This window comes from Centruroides sculpturatus, unplaced genomic scaffold, assembly GCF_000671375.1.
Source record: "Centruroides sculpturatus isolate CEXI.00-Female unplaced genomic scaffold, Cexi_2.0 scaffold775, whole genome shotgun sequence".
Taxonomy (NCBI): domain Eukaryota; kingdom Metazoa; phylum Arthropoda; class Arachnida; order Scorpiones; family Buthidae; genus Centruroides; species Centruroides sculpturatus.
This window is the reverse complement of record NW_019385176.1, coordinates 32008-53109: the sequence shown is the minus strand read 5'-3', so window position 1 is coordinate 53109 and position 21102 is coordinate 32008. Positions and strand designations below refer to the sequence as shown.

The 21102-nt window shown below is 24.5% G+C and overlaps 2 protein-coding genes across 3 annotated transcripts in view; both read right to left on the bottom strand.

The window, feature by feature from the left end:
* LOC111635765 overlaps nucleotides 1-3352 on the bottom strand; it is a 49261-nt gene extending 45909 nt beyond the window's left edge. The window contains exon 1 of the mRNA XM_023380831.1: nucleotides 3347-3352. Within this exon, the coding sequence (XP_023236599.1) occupies nucleotides 3347-3352 (6 nt within the window). The remainder of the gene's footprint in view (nucleotides 1-3346) is intronic.
* LOC111635776 overlaps nucleotides 2861-21102 on the bottom strand; it is a 43958-nt gene continuing 25716 nt past the window's right edge. Inside the window, exons 2-17 of one of the 2 annotated variants that reach the window (XM_023380844.1) lie at nucleotides 20808-20901; nucleotides 20495-20624; nucleotides 18756-18898; nucleotides 15771-15901; nucleotides 15487-15687; nucleotides 15217-15413; nucleotides 15016-15146; nucleotides 12056-12177; nucleotides 11762-11971; nucleotides 9493-9659; nucleotides 9293-9423; nucleotides 8200-8288; nucleotides 5410-5553; nucleotides 5144-5328; nucleotides 3658-3803; nucleotides 2861-3576 (exon numbers count right to left, since the gene is read on the bottom strand). In XM_023380844.1, the coding sequence (XP_023236612.1) occupies nucleotides 3374-3576; nucleotides 3658-3803; nucleotides 5144-5328; nucleotides 5410-5553; nucleotides 8200-8288; nucleotides 9293-9423; nucleotides 9493-9659; nucleotides 11762-11971; nucleotides 12056-12177; nucleotides 15016-15146; nucleotides 15217-15413; nucleotides 15487-15687; nucleotides 15771-15901; nucleotides 18756-18876 (2178 nt within the window). In that variant the 5' untranslated portion in view covers nucleotides 18877-18898; nucleotides 20495-20624; nucleotides 20808-20901 and the 3' untranslated portion in view covers nucleotides 2861-3373. The remainder of the gene's footprint in view (nucleotides 3577-3657; nucleotides 3804-5143; nucleotides 5329-5409; nucleotides 5554-8199; nucleotides 8289-9292; nucleotides 9424-9492; nucleotides 9660-11761; nucleotides 11972-12055; nucleotides 12178-15015; nucleotides 15147-15216; nucleotides 15414-15486; nucleotides 15688-15770; nucleotides 15902-18755; nucleotides 18899-20494; nucleotides 20625-20807; nucleotides 20902-21102) is intronic. The other variant, XM_023380843.1, reaches the window with a different exon arrangement.

The window sequence follows — 21102 nt, the reverse complement described above, 5'->3', positions numbered from 1 at the left end:
TTTCTGAGCATAATTTTAACATCCACTAGAACAAGTTTTAATTTCATAAATTTATTGTATTCTATATTAATAAATATTTATATTTATTAATGTAAACAAGATATGATTTACAATATATAAAATTAAATAAATAAAAATGCTTAATAAATAAATATACTCTCATTGCTCACATTACTAACATTTTGACAACATAATACTAATATAAAAAAATCTAGAAACAGTTATAAAATACTTTGCAAAACATTTTATAACTTTCTAGAAGAGCAATAACATAACTTAGATATAATACATTTATCAGATGTCTCAGTCAATAAAGAATGTGATTGGGATTTGATAATATACCAAAAAGAAAAACCTAGATCAATTTATATATCTTAATCATTGAGGAAGTCTTCATCTTATAGACTAGTGTCTTTTGAAGTTATTATGATATACAGAGTTTTGCCTAACTGATAAAATTATTTATTTATTGATAATGGAAACATACAAGTGAAATTAAAAAACACAGAACAATCTAGATTATTTTCATATTTTGAGAACAAACAGAATTAGTTCTGAAAGAAAAATAAATATTAAGAGAATATCTCTAAAAATTTCTTTACTGTGAATATTTTAATGTAAATATACAAAGTTTAAAAAAACGTTGAGTTTGAAAAATCTTTTGATTTGATTCCTTCCATTTGACTTTCTGTATCATTAAAAATTTTAAAAAGACATAGAAAGAAACAACTCATCAAAATATATGAAATCTATCACATTTTCATACTCAATCTGAAAAAATAAAACGTCTTCAATATATAAGAAATTACAAAAAAACTGTTTAAAAAATGTTGAATATAAAAGGAATAGTAGAGCTTTTACCTAGGAAGTATTGTGAGACAGAAGTTATAGTCCCTAAACACCTGACTGAGAAATAATTAATTACAAATTGACTAAACAGATTTGAATATATTTAAAGAATNATTTTAAACAAAATAACCAAAGTGTGCATGGTTAATTGCCAGTGCCATGGCTCCACAAATCATCTAGTAAATTGCTTTAAAAAGAAAATGACAGTTCTATCTGTAAAATTCTTTATTGACTATTTCAGTTTTATCTAATATGCATTTTTATTTGAGACAGGGAGATAACAAAATAATATGTACGATAGAAAATAAAAGGATTTTTTTTGTGTGAAAAGTTTTAAATTTTGAATTTTAATTTGTGTTAATACAAACAAAAGACCTGAAAACATTATGTGCTTGTTTGTGCTATTCATAATCTAAAAATATTTCTATGTATTTTGTTCATAATCTGCAATTAAAAAATTATTATTACAAGTAAAATTATGCTGAATTTCTCCATTTAAAAGAACTATATGTGGCATAGACTGCTGTAACTCCAAAAAAATACTGGAAATTTCTTTATATCATTCCTTTGATTGCATTCTTCAATCTTATTATCCAATGAGAAAATTTTTCACACATTGCAAATCATTCTTCCAATCAATCATAATGTAGAGCCACTATTGAATATTCTACAAAGTTCCAGCATTTTCTGCACTGAATACTACTGAAACTGAAATACACACCATGAGCAGTTTGATCTTGATTCATCTCTCAACATTAATCATTGAGATCATATATCAAATTATGTCTTTACGCTCAAATGTCACTCGCATGATGTAGGACTAAGTTCACTGCATTCTGATTTACAATACAATACAACACAATACTGTACTTCAGTACTACTTAAACTTCATCATATCAATTGCCAAATATTATTTTTTAGATGTGTAAATTAATATTTGTGCCCTTTTTTATTAGTGATGTTTGGTTATTTCTATCACTACAAGAAAGATCATTAAGTGGTGTGTTTAAAACTACCAAATGGTAGTACAATCATGAATACAAGTGAATGTACTGAATCTGAGCCAATTCAACCAAAATAACATGTGAAAAATGACAGTTGTAGTGCTGAGCTGAAAAAAATGACATGTTAAAAAGTATTAGTAGTAATCATACTTTGACATTCCATTAGTAGACATTCAGTTCAAGAGAATGTTCTCTATGATGATCCTGTTTTCCTTATTCTGAAAAATAAACTAGAACATTGGGCAAGGTTTCTAGAGGACCTACTCAGCCTACACTAAAAGAATTTAATAAAACTGATTGAAAAGAGGCAAAGAAGCTTCCAATCCAATTGTTACAATAAATATAATTACAATACAATCTTTCAAAAAATGTAGTTTTTTGTTTCTACTGTAATTTTTTATGCTAATGATGCAACAGCAAAAGATTGTATTGATCAAGCATACATAGAAAAAAAAATTCAATCAATCTAATAAAACCACTAAAAGTTTACAAACTCATGAATTAACATGTACAAAACTTAATGGCATTAGGAAACAAGTACATTATTGTAGGCATGATCATTTTATAATTATTAAGGTGGCACCACCAAATTATTAGAGCTATGCATACCATTGACAATGATGTTCTTATTGCTGGAATTTTATATTTTGATATCATACATACATTTATAAATTATTTACGTATTCATAAACAACTATTAACGAATAATTGTTTATAAACAGAGAAAAAAAATAAAGAAAACAACAATTTATGATAAAAAATGTGAATTTATAAATTTTATGACACTATGTACTTATTCAAGTATAAAGTATTTCTTGCTGATCATATAAAGCTGAAAATTATACTTCTCTGTATACAAAGTCATGAGTGTATTGGGATATAGACAAGAATGAATGAAATCTTATAAAAATTCATCTCATACTTGTCCATTGATTTTATTGTGACAATATTAATAATGAAAAGGATGGACAGTAGAAGAAGAAAGATTAGTTTATTAGATAAATTTATACAAGAAAAAAAAATGAATAATAATGTGACCATTCTTAGGGATAAAGTGCAACTTCTTGAAAAAATCAATTAAGAAAATAATGTGAAAATACTAGAATCTGTCTAGATTTATGGAAAATATTTACAATAAAATATTATAAATATGACTCTACCTCCTCAATTCTTGGTAACAGTTCATTTCCAAAATGAGATAAGTGTATTGGTCCAATTAGAGTATTTTGTAAATCTCTAATAAACCAATTAGTTTATTATCTTTTTGATCATATGTTATTCTCAACAGATTTTTGTTAATTAATTTGTTTAAGTCATATTCCTTTTGGTTTAGTATACTTATATGACAACATATTAGTTATGTTAGTATGGTAAAGGTATTTATAGCTTGTTTCTGATAATAAATGTAAGTTTGAAAGTGCTAGACTATTTTTTTCAGAATCTGTTCCTTTTAAACTTCAAATAAAACGTTTGTAGAATTTATTCTCAGTTACCATCATGTTCCTTCTACCACTAAAAAGTTAAACTAAATGGAAAAAACAAAAAAAACAAAAAATATATATATATAAAACAGAAGCAACCATACTTACATTTTTAAGATCATTTGTAAGAAGATTTCCAAATGCAACAAATGCATCAGGGAGTGCAGGAATAATTTTTGAAACAACATCCTTTAAAGATGGAAGATTGAGAGAAAGATGTGATACTTGTAAAGAATTATTACCTAAACAATTTTCAAAATTTATATAAAATCTCTAAAAATTATTAAATTGTTAATTATTATAAAAAAAAAATATTTACTTACTTAAAACTGATTTCATTTGATTGTTGATTAATTGAATTATTTGGTCTGCTGAATAAAAGATAGCTAGCATATCCTGCCAATATGGAACTTTAGCAATCTTAACATACTGTCCAAATCCATTCAAGGTTAAAAATATAAATGATATTCTATAAATATATGATTTTATTAAATATATTTTGCAGAAAATTTCTTTAAGATATTAAAATATCAATATAAATATCACATTATTCTCAATACAAATAAGAAATTTTAATATAATTTATTAATTACTGTTATCCTTTGCAACTTTCTTATTGAATCTACTTAATATTTATTTATTTTTTTGGTTCTCCTGCCTTGCATTTAAATGAATTGTTTAAATTTACTTAATTCTTCTAATAAAATTTAAAATATGAGATGTAACTTTACTTTTTTACACGATGATTATCATATACAAGATCTAAAAAGACTACCAATAAAATTTGATTTACTGTATTTACTTGAATTTAAGACATTTTTTTTCACATTTTAGCAGCACTGAAAATAGAATGCATCTTAGATTCAAGGTAATACATCATAATTAGTTACCTCTAGTGTCATGCATCTTATTTCTCACTCACTAATTCTGTTGCATCATCTTAATAATTTTATTAGACTAATATTCATAATAGTAAATATTTAAGATGTCAACTTCACTCAATCTCCTTAGTCTATTACAGTAACAGCATAACTATTTGGATTAAAAACACAGAAAAAGTTGTGCAGCACTCTTTCAAGAAATATTGTGTTCCCAATACAGTTTAAGTGACACTAAGGATTATTTCATGAGGAAGGATGTGGAAGAGGTTGCTAACTGTGTACTATGGAAGGAAGTGATATATAACTTATGTTACTGTACAATAAATTTGGGTACTGTAGCCATACATACACTATTTAGAGGGATCCTACCTTTCTTTACTGTCTATCTCCTTTCCCTCCTTCTTCCCCTTCCCTTTCCCTTACCCTCTTTTCTGCTGGCTAAACACCTTGTGTACGGCTGAAGTCTTTTTTGTATGTATGTATATATGTATGTACAATAAATTTGTCTTATCTATTCTTTTTAAATATGAAAATTGGAAAACAAAAAATTATCCATTTTAATCCACAAAATTTTGCAAAACATAATAATAATTTGCTAAATTAAATGTATCTAATGGAAAAAGTAAATTTTCAAATTAATTTCAAAAACTTCAGTTTCTAATTAAAATATATTTATTGTAATGTAATCTTGTAGTGGCATACAAGATTACATTACAATAAATATTTTTTAATTAGAAACTGTGTTTTTCTCTTCCCTCAGTATAACAAGTCCCAGTTGATAAGAATGTCCAAAGTGGACACAAGTATAATAAAAGTTAAAATTACTTTGAAATTCTTCATTATTTAAAAGTGTTATTAAAAATTCTTGAACACTATATTATATTGAATGATTATTGAGATGGCATGACAACTAAATGAGATCATATACCTTTTGTTTAAATTAGAGTCACTCCATATTTTTCTTCTGAAAGATTTGTAAGCATTTACCAAACGTTTCCACCTATAACTGTATAGCTGTGTTCCATTTTTATATTTCCAAAGAGTAGCTGACTTATCTATTAATGTTCTCCATTTTATAGGTTCATCAGTTGCAGATTCTTTTAAATGGCTTATCTATAAAATAATAATGTTTTATAGGAAAAACTGTTGCATGTCAAAATAATTTAATAAATATGATTAAAATACTATACTTACTACTTCAAAATGTCTAGTAAAAAATTCACAAGCAAAATTTTGTAATGGTTCTTCCTCAATATCTTTTAAAATAAATATTGAAGAAAATTTGTTTGTATCACAAAATATATCTGGCCAATTCTTAACATTCAAAACAGTTGCTGCCTAAGATAAATATATTTTTAAAAATTACTTTCAAATTGTAACTATAAATACCATGTTAAATTTTCTTAAATTTCATATACAAACTTATAATTTTAAATATAATTATTATTTATTCTGTGAATTGACAAATAAATCATTGACAATTTTTTATTACTTTTGACAAAACAAAAAAAAAAATGTTCAACTTTTTAAAAAGATGTTTTAATAAATTTTTTAAATATTATAATTTTTCTGCATTACATAACAATACTTTAAAACAATTCTACATTGTAAAATCAGAAAACAAAAATTTATTCTTTATAAATAAACACATACAATGATTACAATTATTCATTTTTTTAATTGACAATACAGATTATTATTTTTTAAGCTTTCCTTAAAATATTAAGTTATCACAACTATATCAGTTATTGCTGATTAAAAAAGTCAATGACAATAAGTATATTAAAAATTTACAAAAATAGAAAAAAATATTAATATAAGAGTGCTTTCAATTTTGTCCATTTTCAAACTTCAGAAAAACACAATAAAGTCCCACAGCAGAGTCAACCTTTATCTTGAGGCTCTCATCTTCAAGATAAAGAGATAAAAGGATCCAAAAGATAAAAACTTTTAATTGATTTTATTGTTTCTTTTATTTTTGTAAATTTTAAGTATCTTATTGTCCTGGATTCTTTATCAACAACATATTTCTTACAATTGTACCACACTCGAGAGAATATTTTTTAAACAGGTTTTGCATATTGAGGCAGATGAGAGCTTCAAGATAAAGATAAATCTACCGTAAAACTTTGTGCTGTTTTCCTGAGATGTGAAAAGGTACAAAATATGAAGACATTTTAAATTTATTTTGGTGTTTTTCTATTTTTTGTGAATTTTAAGTATATCTGTTATATCCGAGAATCTATAAAATTGATAGAATAAAATTATATTAAATAAAACATTGTACAATTCTATCAATCAAAACTCTGGTAACTGTACGAAGAAAATGTGATATTTTAGCTTGACTTTACAATTATTATAATAATAATAATCAAATAAAGGTGTAACAAATTCTGTAATCATAACAAATCTTCAACAGATCAAGTTAAAAATATATTCAAGATGTACATGTGACAGAATTACAATCCATATATTGAATGCAATTTTTGAGATAAAGTGAAAAATTTAATTATAAAATATTTCTGAGCATAATTTTAACATCCACTAGAACAAGTTTTAATTTCATAAATTTATTGTATTCTATATTAATAAATATTTATATTTATTAATGTAAACAAGATATGATTTACAATATATAAAATTAAATAAATAAAAATGCTTAATAAATAAATATACTCTCATTGCTCACATTACTAACATTTTGACAACATAATACTAATATAAAAAAATCTAGAAACAGTTATAAAATACTTTGCAAAACATTTTATAACTTTCTAGAAGAGCAATAACATAACTTAGATATAATACATTTATCAGATGTCTCAGTCAATAAAGAATGTGATTGGGATTTGATAATATACCAAAAAGAAAAACCTAGATCAATTTATATATCTTAATCATTGAGGAAGTCTTCATCTTATAGACTAGTGTCTTTTGAAGTTATTATGATATACAGAGTTTTGCCTAACTGATAAAATTATTTATTTATTGATAATGGAAACATACAAGTGAAATTAAAAAACACAGAACAATCTAGATTATTTTCATATTTTGAGAACAAACAGAATTAGTTCTGAAAGAAAAATAAATATTAAGAGAATATCTCTAAAAATTTCTTTACTGTGAATATTTTAATGTAAATATACAAAGTTTAAAAAAACGTTGAGTTTGAAAAATCTTTTGATTTGATTCCTTCCATTTGACTTTCTGTATCATTAAAAATTTAAAAAAGACATAGAAAGAAACAACTCATCAAAATATATGAAATCTATCACATTTTCATACTCAATCTGAAAAAATAAAACGTCTTCAATATATAAGAAATTACAAAAAAACTGTTTAAAAAATGTTGAATATAAAAGGAATAGTAGAGCTTTTACCTAGGAAGTATTGTGAGACAGAAGTTATAGTCCCTAAACACCTGACTGAGAAATAATTAATTACAAATTGACTAAACAGATTTGAATATATTTAAAGAATTTGAAGACTAATATTTTAAATGATAGATATAAATTATATTATATAATTTCCTGTAGAGGGAATGAAATGTTCAATTTAATTAAAATAAAAAATTATCAACATAAATTTGAGTTATAGTTTCTATAAAAATATATAACCAATATTTATTTGCAATAAGCAATTGAAAATAATATAAGAAAGTTGTTACAAAGCATCTAATCAAGTTATTAAATATATGAAAAATTTGTTAAATAAATTTATAGCAGCAACTAAAACCAGATAATGAAATACATAAATATCATCTAAAATGTGACTACTAATCAGGTAAGACAAAAGAAATTACTAAGCTTTTACATATATTATATATCTATTAATACTTAATAGTACTACTTTAAATAATGAAATGCATGAATAGAGTATGTTAAATTATGATCTAGAATATTATTAAAAATATATTTTTAAATTATTGTGATATATATAATATTAAATATATCATTGAAAAGTTATTTTTATGAGAAAAATTACTTTTTGTTCATCTTGAAGAGTATAGAGAAATGTTTCCAACAGATAAGGCCAATATTGTGTTCTTCCATATTTTAAAGAAATTTCACGATCTGAAAATAAACATTTGTTCATTGAAATATTTACAACAATAATTATAACTGCTTAAATAAGATTTTTATGAATTAAAATAAAACAATTAAACACAGTAGTATTAGTGACTATTAATATGATCATATAATGTAGTAAACAAAATTAATGTTATCATACTTTTGATAAATATGCAGATTTTATACAATGATTTAAGTTTAATTAAGGTTTCCACAATAATACTGATAAAGAATATGTATTTTTGTACTATAATATAGCATATTTATTTGAAATTTTTGTTATTTACTAATAAACCCTCATTCTATTTCATATATGTATAATCCAAAATCATTACAAGTTTAATTTATAAACAATATTATAAAATTTCTCAATTAATTTTGTTTAAACTAGTATAACAATTAATTATAAACAGACCAATTCCTGCTTTATTGGGACACAAAAATAGTTTTAAATAGTTCTGTGTTTCAATAAAGTACGAATTGATGAGTTTATACTGTATCAAAAATTGAAAGTTAATAATGGATAATATTAACAATGTAACTGAGTTAAATTGTCTTTAAGTTAAATTGATTGTGTTTTTTCAACTGTAATAAGCATATGTGCCTATGCATTTACAGTTATACAAATAAAGAATAAATAAATTGAAACTTATTCTTTACTTGCACAAATTCTTATTAACATCAGAAAAAGTAAATCAATTGATTTAGCTTTGAGATATTTAATATTGTTAATATTATGTATTTCCGAAACCGTGTCTTCCTTTATTTGTTTTTTCTTCACTACTAGGTGCATAAATAGACACTAGTCATATTATATCATCTTTATTAATCTTCCTTAGGCCGATACGCGTTTCGGGCTTGGCCCCTCATCCTTCGGCATTACATCTGGAATTTTCTTTAGGCTTCATTGTAAGAAAATTCCAATTGGTTGATTATAATATTGTTAATATTATAATCAACCAATCTTTATTAAGAATTTATTTTTAAATATTATAATAATTACTTACCTAAATTTGCTACATCTAATGTATGATTGAGTAAATTATATATAATATTAAAAGCAACATGAGTTTTTCCTTTGGTATGAAATTCTTGGATCACTTCAACAATGATTCCTATTCCATTAGATATCCGTTTTCTAAAATTACATCAAATTAATATTATATCAAAGAAATGTTAAATTTTAACATTTAAAGATAACACATACACATCATCAAATGAAGAAGGGGTGACAAAAGATAAAACTGCATCAATTAACTTTTGTATTATTGAAGCATAATTATGAGATGTTCCTGATAACTCCTTAAATAATGAATTGAGAGTTGTCATTACCGATGCAGTATTGTTTATAAATTCTGCAAAAGAAACGTCTTCCTAAAAAAGTTTTTAAAAATATGTAATAATAAGTTGTAAAATATACAGTTGACCCCCCTATAACACTGTTGATAATTCCGTGTTATATGAATTCCATGTTGTACGAGTCACTTAGATTTTACAAATACATGTGCTGAGTTGTGAACAGCTAATGTATTTGTAAAATCTAAGTGACTTGTACAACATGAAATTCATATCACACGGAATTATCAACAGTGTTATTGAGGAGTCAACTGTATAAATATAAAAAATATTTAAAAATCCTTATTTTAAAAAAATTCAGTTATTTTTTCATTTAAAAAAGTTGATTAACTAATATAAAAATTCAATTTTTTATAAATTATTCTCTACAATTAATTTTTTAATGTTATAAAATAAAAAAAACCTTGTTTTATCTTATATATGATTAACTAACTTTTCAATTAAAATAATTAATGTAATCTCAAGAGAAGTATTAATTAAAGAACTTCATTGCTTTCCCATATAATTTTTATAAAAGGAAATATTCTAAATCAAATTCTTTCTAATTTCCCATTGCAACATTTATATACTAAAATCTTTAAGTGATGTTAATTTTATATTAATATATAATCCATATTGATTTCACATCATTAAACATAAAAAAGCAAGCCCTATTTCTATTAATAATATTGTAAAATATAAATAGAAGAGAAACTACATATATAAAATATATATATATTTTTTAACAGTATATTTTCAACTGATAAAATATTTATCACAAATAGTCAAGAATGATTTATAATGAAATATTGTAATTTTAATATATTAAAAGACAACATTATTTGATAAATTTTCTAAGATAAATAGGCTAACTCAATTATTGCTAAACAACAAATATAATTGTAAGTTCATACAAAAATAAAGTTCACATTATTTACTTTTTAAAAATTAAATTGTCCCTTTTAGAATCTTAGATATATACATTAAAAAATATATGTTAATATTTGACAAATAATGACAAATTTTGCTGATATATCAAAATTATATCATTTTATTGCAAACTGTTCTTAGCTAATTGTGTGAAGAATCAGTTGTAAGAAGCTATACAAACTAAAATCAGATTAGAATAACTTAATAAACAACATATTGTTTTTAAATAAAAAGTGTTAATTTATTTATTTAATAATGATGCATAATGTTATAATGATAACTAAAAGATAAACAAATTAATCATAACTGTTTAAATAATTTGCATTATCTTCAAAACAGTAAAGCTATGCTCATTTATAAATTAGTAGCTTAACATATAAATGTATAGATGTCCCCCATCGTCCGAATAAGCCGTTCCTGTCATTATGACTTACCGGCTGCTAACTCCCTAATAACCTTAATTACTAATAATATCCTATTTAAAACTCAAAATAAATATTATTCTGGACAATATATATGTACTATATACCTATTCTCGACTGTACATATACCTACTGTATACCTACTGTCGACTGTACATATAAATGTACAGTCGACCCCCCTATAACACTGTTGATAATTCCGTTTTATATGAATTCCATGTTGTACGAGTCACTTAGATTTTACAAATACGTGAGCCGTTCACAGCCAAGCACACGTATTTGTAAAATCTAAGTGACTCGTACAACATGGAATTCATATAAAACGGAATTATCAACAGTGTTATGGGGGGGGTCGACTGGTATTATTATAAGTAAGGTATTAAAAAATTTTGAATTACAATGATGATATTTAAATATGCACAATGAAAATATTAGAAACACCTAACTGCAAAGATTCAAAGTATCTTCTAAGAGGTACTGAACATAACATTAGTAATGAGAATCTAGATGCAGTTGTTTTACATATAATAACAAAATTATTTTTGTCACTATAATATGTTAGAAACTATTTTTTCTTAAGTAAAATTGTGCTTAAGCAAATTGACAGTAACTTTCACTTCAAAGGATTAATATGTTGATAAATTAATTAATTCAAAAATTCATTATATGTTAAATAATTCAACTTTACTTTTCTGTAATTTAATAAAATAGAATTAACTATATTTATCAGATACTGAATTTTTTTAATAATGTTCTAATATTTTTCTGATAGTAAATAATAATACTTACTGGCATTACTTTTTTAAAATTAAACATATCAAAAAATTCTGATGCAGTGCCATTTTGAGATAAACTACAAAGTGCATTTTGAAACTTCATTACATCATCAACATCACTTGCATTGGTTTGATTTGGATAAAGCAAATTTACTAAACCTGGTTTTTCACATATAGAAACATATAATTTTTTAGGGGTATTTAAATCTTTAAATTTTTGTTTCTGAAAAAAAATAAACAAATTAAAATTTAATGAACAAACAAATAAACAAATAAAAATAAAAATTTATAAAATAATTTTACTTGCCAGTTCAGGTGACAAAGAAATATTTAGAAGAGATTTTAATGCTTTTGGATTTAAAGTGTCTTTCAATTTACTTTCTGTTAATGTTGTATTTTTAAATAGAGAACCAAAACCTGAATGTACTTCTAAAAATGCAAAAATCATAAAATTTTTAGTAAAAATAAAAAAATAAAGAATAAAATTTAATTTTACACATTAATCATCAATAATGTAATTGGAATGATCCAATGATTTAAAATTTAAAATTATCAGACTGTTCTGATACAAACTATAATTAACTTTGGATTTTGTTTTATTTGTATATGATAACATGACACATGGATGATCTGCAAGTGGGATGCTTTCTGGGAGTACTTTCTATGTGAAACTGGCCCCTATTTAGGTGTGCCAAAATAAGGTGTGTGGCCACTAATGTGAAGAAAACCCAGAAAACACCACATGACCGGCATGTTGGGAAAGCCCAAACCTACAACCAACTATGAGTGTTCAGTGGTTTTATTCACTTGGTCACTAATGGGTCTTAAGTTTGGATAAATAAATTAAAAGAAGAGAGAAAAATTGAATGTTATGGAAACTTCATTTTTTCATAAAAATGTATTTATTTTTTCCAATTTATCAAATTTTTGATATTTCAGACAATCTAAAACTGCTATATTTAAATGACATTTTACAATATTTCATTATCAGGCAGAAAAAGATATGATATAGCTACATCTTTATATTCTTTATTGTTTTAAAAATATTTAAACTTCTCTAGAAATTTTAAACAATCTGACAAATGAAAAGTGTATAATCATAATATAAGCTATACTCTATTGTTTCGCTTCATTTTTTCATTAAGAGAAAAAAAGAATCTATCTCATTCTTTACTTTTGTTCTCAGACAAAGTTAATGGAGATGAAAAAGTTTTTGTTACTTTCTAAGAAACTGAATGGCTAAACTTAATTGATTATTACTGCTACAGTTCACTATTTAGTAGTAATATTGTTATTATAGAATAGATATATAATTAATATTTTAAAAATTCTTTACAAAATATTTGTGCCTAATATTAGTAAAAAATATCTTTAATTATTATTATTAAATTATGTATTTGTAATCTCATCTTTCATTTCTTTGCCAAACATTAGGTAAAAAGTTGACAATATATTACTGTTGTATCAGTGTTGATCCAACTGAAATTGTCCAACTGAAATTGTTTACTGGAATCATCAGTGGTTACTGGAAAGATCAGTGTTGTCCAACTGAAATTGTTTACTGGGTCAAAACCAAAAATAAAAATAAACTGTGGGTGCACGTATTTATTTAAAACAAAACATACAATTATACAGTATTTTGTATGTATTAAAAAACTGTTGATATTAAAAAATTAAGTGAAAAAATTGAATTTTTTCACTTAATTTTTTAATATCAACAGGTATTTGTGATGTACAACATAGTTGGTTTTCTAATTTTTTATCGGCCAATCTATTATGACTTTTATATTTAACAATCTTCAATTTTGAGAAAAAAAAAGATTCACAAAGCTAGGTGATTCCATTGCAGCTGTAATGCTCATCATCAATTTTTCTAGGTTAGGGAATTTATCATTAAAGATGTATTTTGTATAAAACAGAACATTGTCATTGGCCTTAAACATATATTTCAATTCAGAAGATGGCTGGAAATCTATTAAATCTATCTGCAAATTTGTTGGAGCATGTTCCACAACAATGTCAAATGAATATAAGAAAATATTAAATACATTCTCATAAATTTTTAAATATGAAAATCTTTCTTGATATTCTCTTAGTAAATTAGTAATTTCTTGTGCATATTTAGAAAAATGTTTGTTGTCTCTATTAAATTTATGTAATTTTTGAAGATGGATTGTAGTTTTGATTTTAACTGACTTTCATAAAGTTTGAGTTTTGCTATGAATACTTTTATATTTTGATAACAGTCTGTGATCAATTTGTTTTCACCTTGAAGTTGCTTATTAAGTTAATTTAATTTCATTGCGATATTTGTAAGAAAATATTAATCTAAAAGCTACTGCCCATCATATAATTCAGGAACATTCTGGTCATTTTCATTCACGCATTTTAAGCTTTGTTAAAAAAATATTTAATAACTGTTTTAACTTCTGAATGTACATGATAAGGAGTTATACATCATAATAATGTATTTAACTATACATGTGATATTTCATTGTAATAAAAATCTATACAAGATAATTACTGTTTTAAAAGGGTTGCACAAAAACATTGAGTGGGCTGCATGTGGCCCACAGGCCACAGGTTGGAGATGACATGTCTAGATAAGAAATATTTCAGTGAAGCAAAAAAATATCTACATTCATATTATTTCACTATATTTTGATTAAAATATATTTCATAATTTAAATACTATGATATATCAGATAAATTCAATTCATGGGTCAACTAACTTAGAAATTTGATATTTACATTCAAATGTAAACTGCAACTGATTGAATTCCATAAAAAGTTTATCGATAGAAATATTATTGTAACAAGAATATAACTTATATGATTATATAACGTTTTTAAATTCTATGACATTTAAAGATAAAGAGTGATACTAATTACACAATCCAAACTTTGAAATACATCTGCTTGGTTTGTAAAATTTTGCAAGTCTGAATTTTTCTACAAGTCTGATTATAAGAAGGCACACTATCTACAAAGAATTTTATATAATTTATTCCAAATTATATAAAATTCTAGGTAGGTAGTGTGCCTTCTTATAAAATTTAAGCGATTAGAATTTATGAGTAATTGAGAGACATCTCGAGAAACACATCAGACTTGTAGAAATACTCTTGCAAACGAAGCAGCTATGTTACTGATTACTTGATCAAAGTTTTGAATCACTGTATTTTTCAGTGTTATATAATTTACTGAGTTTATTTTATGTGTATAAATAAATTTTTTTTAATATAAATTAATAAAACAGAATCTTACCTAAAACAATACTCAAACTTTTCTTTATCCATTCAGATAAAGTGTTAAAATATTTAACCATTTCTTTTATTTCATTCCCAAATTCTTTGTTTTCATAAAGAGGTTCTAAATCTTTTGCTACTTTAGTTATTCTGAAAATAGAGAATATGTTAAATAATAAAAAATAAAAAAATAATATATCATCATTATATAATTACCTACAATGAAAGATCTACTTGTTTATCTCGAATTGATTTGTAGATGGCTTTTACATGAGGAAACCAAACAGACAATCGATTTAGGCCCGTTGTATCAAATGGCAAACTTTTTAAAGAAAAGAAAGTATCCCACATATTTCCCAAGTCTTCTATAAACTGACCAACATCAGGACGACCAAAACTTGACATTAAATCTGCAATCTAAACATATTGTGTAAGAAGCAATAATGAAGTCATTCAGAAATTCAGAAACTCAAAAAATAACAAACTTTACCATTTTCATTATTTTCTTTCCATCTATTTCTTTTTGTAATTTATCAATTAAATTTGGAAGAGAAGAACTGTCAAGTTTACAAAGAGCATCTGATGCTTCTTTTAATGCTTCAGAATTTTCTGATACTAAATATTGTTCAAGAAGAGAAGGTTCACATATGACATCTGCTAATTTTCTTGTTGAATCCAACATTTTCATTAACTAAAATTTAATTTTAAAAATTTATAATTATTTTTTAAGTTATAAAATATTATAATTAAGAAAATAAATAACAATGAAATTACTTTTGGAACTTTGACATATGAATTCAAAAGAGCATCGGCAATATATGGCGAAGAAATATTTACATCATTTATTAAAATACTTTTGACTCTATCTTCATCTCTAATAAATTCTTTTAATGGAATACCTTCTTCTGCAAAAATATAAAATGAGAAAGTGAAAATCATATTTTCCATCCCTCATTAATAATTTAAAGATGATAATGGATTATTATGTATCTTATTTACAAGTTCAAAATTTACAAATTTAATTTGAAATATTAAGTCAGTGTTCTCCTCCATGTCCTTTCCAATGGATGTCTAGTTAATCTGATGAAATGAAAACTGTAAACTATAAAGCTCTGTTTCCATTTGTAGAAAAATAATGTGGAAACAATATCAGAAATATTTTCCATTTCTGCAGCGTAGAAATAATACAGAAGATTGAGTTAAAAAGTATTTTAACTTCTGTAGTGGTAAGCAGAAATGGAAAATTGATGGCCAACAGAAAATAAAAATGGTTGTATCTATGGATGTGATGGTCTATAAACTAACATGGCAAACACAAGAAAATAAAATGGTAATTACCAAAAATGTAAACATATTGCTATATTAGAATACTTTTTGATATCTGTTGATGTTTAATTTTTGAAAAGATGTATCAAAACATTAGGAATCAAGCAAAGCATAAGATAATGTATAACTGAAAATTCATTTCTTGAATTATGATGGACAAAACTTGTGTAATAAAAAGTTATTTTCAAGTCTAAACATTTGAATTGAACCTGCTAACAGCATGGCACAATTGCTAAATGTAAAAATTATGATATTGTAATAGGCAATAAATATATTGTATATTTATGTTTTGATATTGTATTCATGTCAGTTTGAAAAATAGAAAACAAAACTACTTCCTGCAAAGTTGCTTGACCTGGGATTATCATTCTAATTTCAATTTTATAATAAGATTAAAATGAATTAATAATAAAGTAAATAAATACAGATTAAGAATGAAAATAAAATTAATTTCATATGAAGATTACAATACTCTCTCAGTATGATTTTTAGTTCCTTTAAACATAGTTGACTATTGCATGTTTCCATAAATCTTTGTTAATAATATACCGTAATTAATTATATTGTATCATGAAAAATAATGCAATGCAATGCCAAGTTGTCATTGGCAACCAGAAAATTTTATCTTGTAACAAAAATAATATAGGTAAAAACTTTTTCCACTATCAATTTGGTTTCTCTCTTTTCACCAAAAAGAGATAAAATGTATTTGACTCAATAGGACTGTCATTTGGCTACCATGAGAAGAGACTATGTCCATACTTTTCATTTACTTAGAAATTCTTCCAATTTTATATTTTGTCTAAAAATATTCTCTAAAACTACTTATTCAATTGCCAGCTAGAATATTTTTTTATTTTTTTTTCATTCTAAATTGTGGCACTAACAAGGCCTTATATCAAACTCATCATAAGTTTGGCCAGGCCCATAAAAGAGCAGTCAGTTGGTATAGAAGGGATCCAATACATATGAGTAATACCACTCCTAAAAAATTCCTGGAATTTTTTGATTGCCCATGCCCAGATTCAATCCTTGATCTCCCAGAGTGGTAGGCTGACATTTTAACTACCATGACTATCCAACTATCTAAATTATTAGCATTATAGATGCCTTGTAATTTGAGTGTAGATAAAATTATTGATATTTCATTTTCAGCAGATTCTGAGAGATACCAATATTTGCTTAGTATATGAAACAAGGTGAGAATAAAATTCATTACTTTGACCCAGAAACCAAATACTAGCTACAGAAATGGAAATATATCACATCAACATATATCAAGAAGGCTAGACATCTGCAGGCAAGATTATGGTGAAATGTTCTGGAATGTTGAAAATGTTATAGACTTCTTTTTGAAGGATTCCATCATAGCTAGAATATTTATTATTCCAACTTTTCCTTGAAATTCAAAAACAGAAATTACAAAAATCAAGACTTTTCAATCTTTGTTCCTTGTAATCTTGGTCCTTGGTGTCCTCTTTCAATATGATAAAACCCTAGCACCTATTATACAGGTTTCACTGTAAAGTTTAATACAGAATTATGATTTTGAATTGTCATTCCATCTTCCATATTTTATTGGATTATACATTTTCAACTTTCTCTTATCAGACATGAAAAAATATCTGTATAATCATTATGTGAATAATGATTATACAGATATTTTTTCATGTCTGCCAATAACAGATATACAGTTATTGGCAAGCAAGACATTTCTTTTTGGTTTTTTGTAATAACAAAAACTTAGAAAACAATGCATTAAACTTTATAGGAATTAAAAGTCCTCTGAAATCCAAATGTTTATATGATTTTTCTTTCTAAAAATGTTCAGCTATTAATTAGAAACTTCTTGTATATTGTTTAAAACTTCTGAAATGTTTAATATTTATGAAATCTATGATCTACAAACGTTTTCAACCTGATCTACAGACCATTGTCAGGTATTTTGAATTCTCTTGAACATTTTTTGTATTGGTTCCAGGTTCGAACAATTATGTGAAAAGAAATTCAAATTTTTTATAACTGCTTCGAACATATTGTTGAAAAATCAAATATATCAAAAATATAACAAATAGTATAAATATGCTAAATTGAACTAATTAAAAATCTATGATACATATGATTACATATAATTAATCAGCATAGCATATTGTACAGTACATTTCCGAAAGTGATCATTTGGAATTTAAAGAATTTCAACAACACACTTCCAACACTGATAATCATATAAAAGTAAATTATTTTCCTCTTTTTTACTAAATAGTTGTAAAAATTAAGTCCTTAAAAAATTGCACTCAACATAACTATTTTTAATTTTAAAATATAAAATTAAATTATTGTTCAAAATATTTTGAAACACAAAAAAAACTATTGTTTCAACTATTTTAAAATATGTACTATTTATCTAAAATATTAAGATTTTAAATACTGTACCTAGAATTTTCTTAATTTCTGGTTGATCAAGTGTGTTTGCAATAGCTTGCATCAGTTTTACTCCTCTTGGCATTGCTCTCACTAGATCTGTTATTTGATGATCTGACATTAATGGAGACATTTGATCAACCAACTCATCCACTCTATAAATAAAAAATAAATTAATCAACTATTTGTAAAATTTCTACAATATTTAAGTTATATACATCATCTTTGTAATTTTTTTCAATTATTGTAACTATAGTACTATGTTAATATCACATATATTCTACTTAAATATTTATATATATATATGTATATGTATAGCAATATTAATAATAATGTAAAGCAATATTATATTATAATATTATATGTATAGCAATATTAATATTCAATATTAATAAGTGTTCTTGAACCTATTGCATTAATTAAATTTTCATTCAAATTAATAGCTATATTGATGTTTACTTCATAGTATCAGGTTATCCCATAAATAATGAGGTTTTCTTGTACATTCAAATGTAATAAATAAAACAACTTTATATCAACTTTTAAACAATTATGTATTTTCACAGTTTCTACAACACTTTCCCATTGATTGACTAAATTTTCAAAACCTTGTCTATAAAATTACATGTAAAAATCTCAGTGAAAGCAACTCCAACTTCATCTGTAGTATTCATATGTTTCTCAGCTAAATGATTCTGAAGCACTATAAACAAGTATACTACAATGTTAAATGTTGTAGACAATGGCTAAGTCTAAGAAAAACTTTAATCTCAGCCAAAACAATGATTACACCTGTGAATGATTTTGATTTTTGTTTAGTGGGATATGAAAAGTGTGACAAATTTTGAGTTATTACCTCTAAACCAAATGACTGCTAAGAGCTTTACTGTAAACAGCTGTAATAACTGAAGTTGACTTTTGTAGAAAAAAAACAACATTTTTTAATCTATAGATGTTCTCTTCCCCAGACAATGTCATGCTCCACTTTTCAATTGAACTTAACACTGGAAGAGTTTGACTGAGACAAGATAAATCATTCATCTTACTCACTTAATACTGCACTGTTAGATGATTGCTTATTTGAAGTTTTGACTGTTGAAAATTTAGCAGATTTAGTTGTTTATGTTAGATTTAGCAAATAGTTGTTTTATTTATAATTTTTAAGTACAGAAAAAATCTTATTACTTATGGGATGACCTAATAAAGCAGATATAAATATATTAATTTGTAGATATTTATATTTTAAATAATAAACGTATATTTTTACATTTTGTCAGATGTAACTATGCAGTGATGTAATTATATTTTTGTCATGTTGCTGACAAAAATAATTAATACATTATTAATTATTTTTGTTTTGAATATCAGTTCAGCATTGAACAAAATAAACAGATAGTAATTATGCTGTTTATTCTTTATATTATGTCAGCAATAACTAAACTTATGTGAGCACATAAATAAATTTGTATGTAATAAATAATACATTCTTATGTAATTTTTGTATCATGCCAGGTACCAGAAGAATTAATCAATAGTGTTACAAAAATAGAATACAGTGTATCATGAGTGTAGAAAATATCTGTCATGAAAATTAAAAGCATTATATTATTTCATCATTATTCACAAAAATAACCAAAATATCATTTTCAATGTCTAAAAATATTTGCAATTTGTCAAGTATATAATTTTCGTTTTTAAACAAAGCTTACAATTTAACCTGAAATCTTTAGCAGATGATAAATAGCACATACCTTGCTTGGGGATAAGTTGGTATTTCTTCATATGCCGTTTTATTAATACAATCATTATCTATATTACAAAGTAAAGACTGTAAAAAAGGAAGAGGACCCGCACTTGGTTGAGCTCTAGCATTATAATGGCCTGAAAGAACAAGATAGAAACATTTTAATAGAAGGAATATTCAACATTTCATATTTCATTTCAAGCATCATAAATAACATAATTGAATAATTTATTGATTGCTAAATTTTCATTTTTGCATAAAATTTTCTATTTATAAATATATTATTATAATAAATATACAAATTTTATTTATATACTTACAGTTTGGTTTAGCAGTAGGAGGAATGATATGCCTAACTGTTAATACTATAAGAAAAATGGTTACAGGCCATAATACTTCTAAAGCTAGAATAAACTGGAAAAAAAAATTAAAAACAAAATTTAATCAAATTTAAAAAATTACAATAAAGTTAATTTATAAGAATATTTTTCAATACTAAAATTCCTTCTGTGTTTTTTTTTACTTTCAAATTGTTTAATTTTTAGTTCAGAGTATTTTTTAATTGAAAATCTCATCTTATAATAATTATTATAATAGCTAATATATTTTTTTTTT